This window comes from Mus pahari, chromosome 8, assembly GCF_900095145.1.
Source record: "Mus pahari chromosome 8, PAHARI_EIJ_v1.1, whole genome shotgun sequence".
NCBI lineage: Eukaryota > Metazoa > Chordata > Mammalia > Rodentia > Muridae > Mus > Mus pahari.
The window spans coordinates 621,196-622,768 of NC_034597.1; the positions used below are offsets into that span (position 1 = coordinate 621,196).

At 52.7% G+C, this 1,573-nt stretch overlaps 1 protein-coding gene across 2 annotated transcripts in view; it reads right to left on the bottom strand.

The window, feature by feature from the left end:
* Positions 1 to 492: 492 nt before the first annotated feature.
* Positions 493 to 1,573, bottom strand: part of Fam3d (family with sequence similarity 3 member D) — a 29,874-nt gene continuing 28,793 nt past the window's right edge. Inside the window, exon 10 of one of the 2 annotated variants that reach the window (XM_021203856.1) lies at positions 493 to 922. In XM_021203856.1, the coding sequence (XP_021059515.1) occupies positions 833 to 922 (90 nt within the window). In that variant the 3' untranslated portion in view covers positions 493 to 832. The remainder of the gene's footprint in view (positions 923 to 1,573) is intronic. The other variant, XM_021203857.1, reaches the window with a different exon arrangement.

Genomic DNA, 1,573 nt, shown 5'->3' on the forward strand with positions numbered 1-1,573 from the left:
CCAAACCTGAAGGATGTCATCTCTGTGGGGTGTGCTCTACAGAGTCCCAAAGTTCATGGTGGGAGCTCACTCTAGTCTCCAGTAGTAGGGTTGATAACACCCCTGATTGGCCGCCCCCTACCCCAAACGCAATGCCTGTCCTTACATGCTTCCTTCAGATTCTGCCTCTCGGGACCCCCAAGCCAGGCAGATGTTTAGATGCCTGTTTAGTACTGCACACACTTTCCCTTCCTCTTTTGCTCCATCTCTGGCTTGCCTTAAAAGGGCACATCAGGATGACGGTCTGTGGGCCGTCTTCTAGGCTCCCCTGCTCCCATCCATCTTGGGAACCAAGTTCATTCTTGCCTGCCTAAAATTCCAGGGAAACTAGGCTCCAGGCTCCAGCCCAGCTGCCAAATGAGGTGTCCCCTACCCGTCCAGACCGGGACCCTTGTTAACCGAGACGAGACCAGTACGTTCCCAGGGGGCATCACAGCAATGGGAGAGAGTGGAAACGTTCAAAGTCAGCAAAAATAGAATTTAATCCTGCTCAAGTAAGTGTAGGCAGCCAGTCCTTCTGGAGACAACCATGGGCAGTCTTGGAAGGTCTTGTTCTCTCCACCACAGCCCGTTCCACAGGCCCCATGGCCGCCCATTCTCAAGATGGTCACCATGGGGCAGTGGGAGGCTGTTGCTTCCTTAGAGGGGAAGAGAGTCACTGTGTGCAGGGGATGATCAGAGCATCCCATAGGGCTTCTTCCTTCCTCCCAGTCAGCTCCTGCCAGCATAGACCCCGCACTCCTGGGCTCTGCTCTCAAGTCAGTTGGGCGTTTCATTGGCTCCCTAGGTCACCCTACATTACTTTCCGGGGCAAACAGCCCTCCAGCTCTAGCAGCTCCGGCCATCCTTCATATTTGTTTGTCTCTGGGTTGTTCTTTAAGAACTAGGGAGAGAAGAGAGATGTTTCAGACAGTGAGTGGTCAAGGCTGTCTAGGATTCATGGAGAAAGCATTTGCCCTTTCACTCTCAGAGGGCTCACTTACTCTGCCACAGCCCCATTTTACAGATGGGGCCAGAAGCTCAGGGCAGGACCACAACTTGCTCTGGGTCTCAGCAATGGGATCAGAGCCTACAATAGCCCACAGGCTCATCAAGGACTGGGAGAGCATGGGGAGCTGCCGTTCTCCCCCAAAGCCCCCACTCACCTCCCATAAAACCCCAAATCACGACACAAACGAGAGAAGGAGGATTGTAACAGTGAGCATTTGCTGTGTGCTTAGCATTGTCCCAAGCTGCTTTATCTGCACAACAGTCCTGGGAAGTGTATACTGTTCCATTCTGTGGGGGGTGGGGGGAAACTGAGGTATGGAGAGGCAGTGTCACTTTGTGTGGGAAATTCTCCATGTGATTTGTACTGGTTAGTTTTGTGTCAACTTGACACAGCTGGAGTTATCACAGAGAAAGGAGCTTCAGTTGGGGAAATGCCTCCATGAGATCCAGCTTTGGGGCATTTTCTCAATTAGTGATCAAGGGGGAGAGGCCCCTTGTGGGTGGTGCCATCTCTGGGCTGGTAGTCTTGGGTTCTATAAGAGAG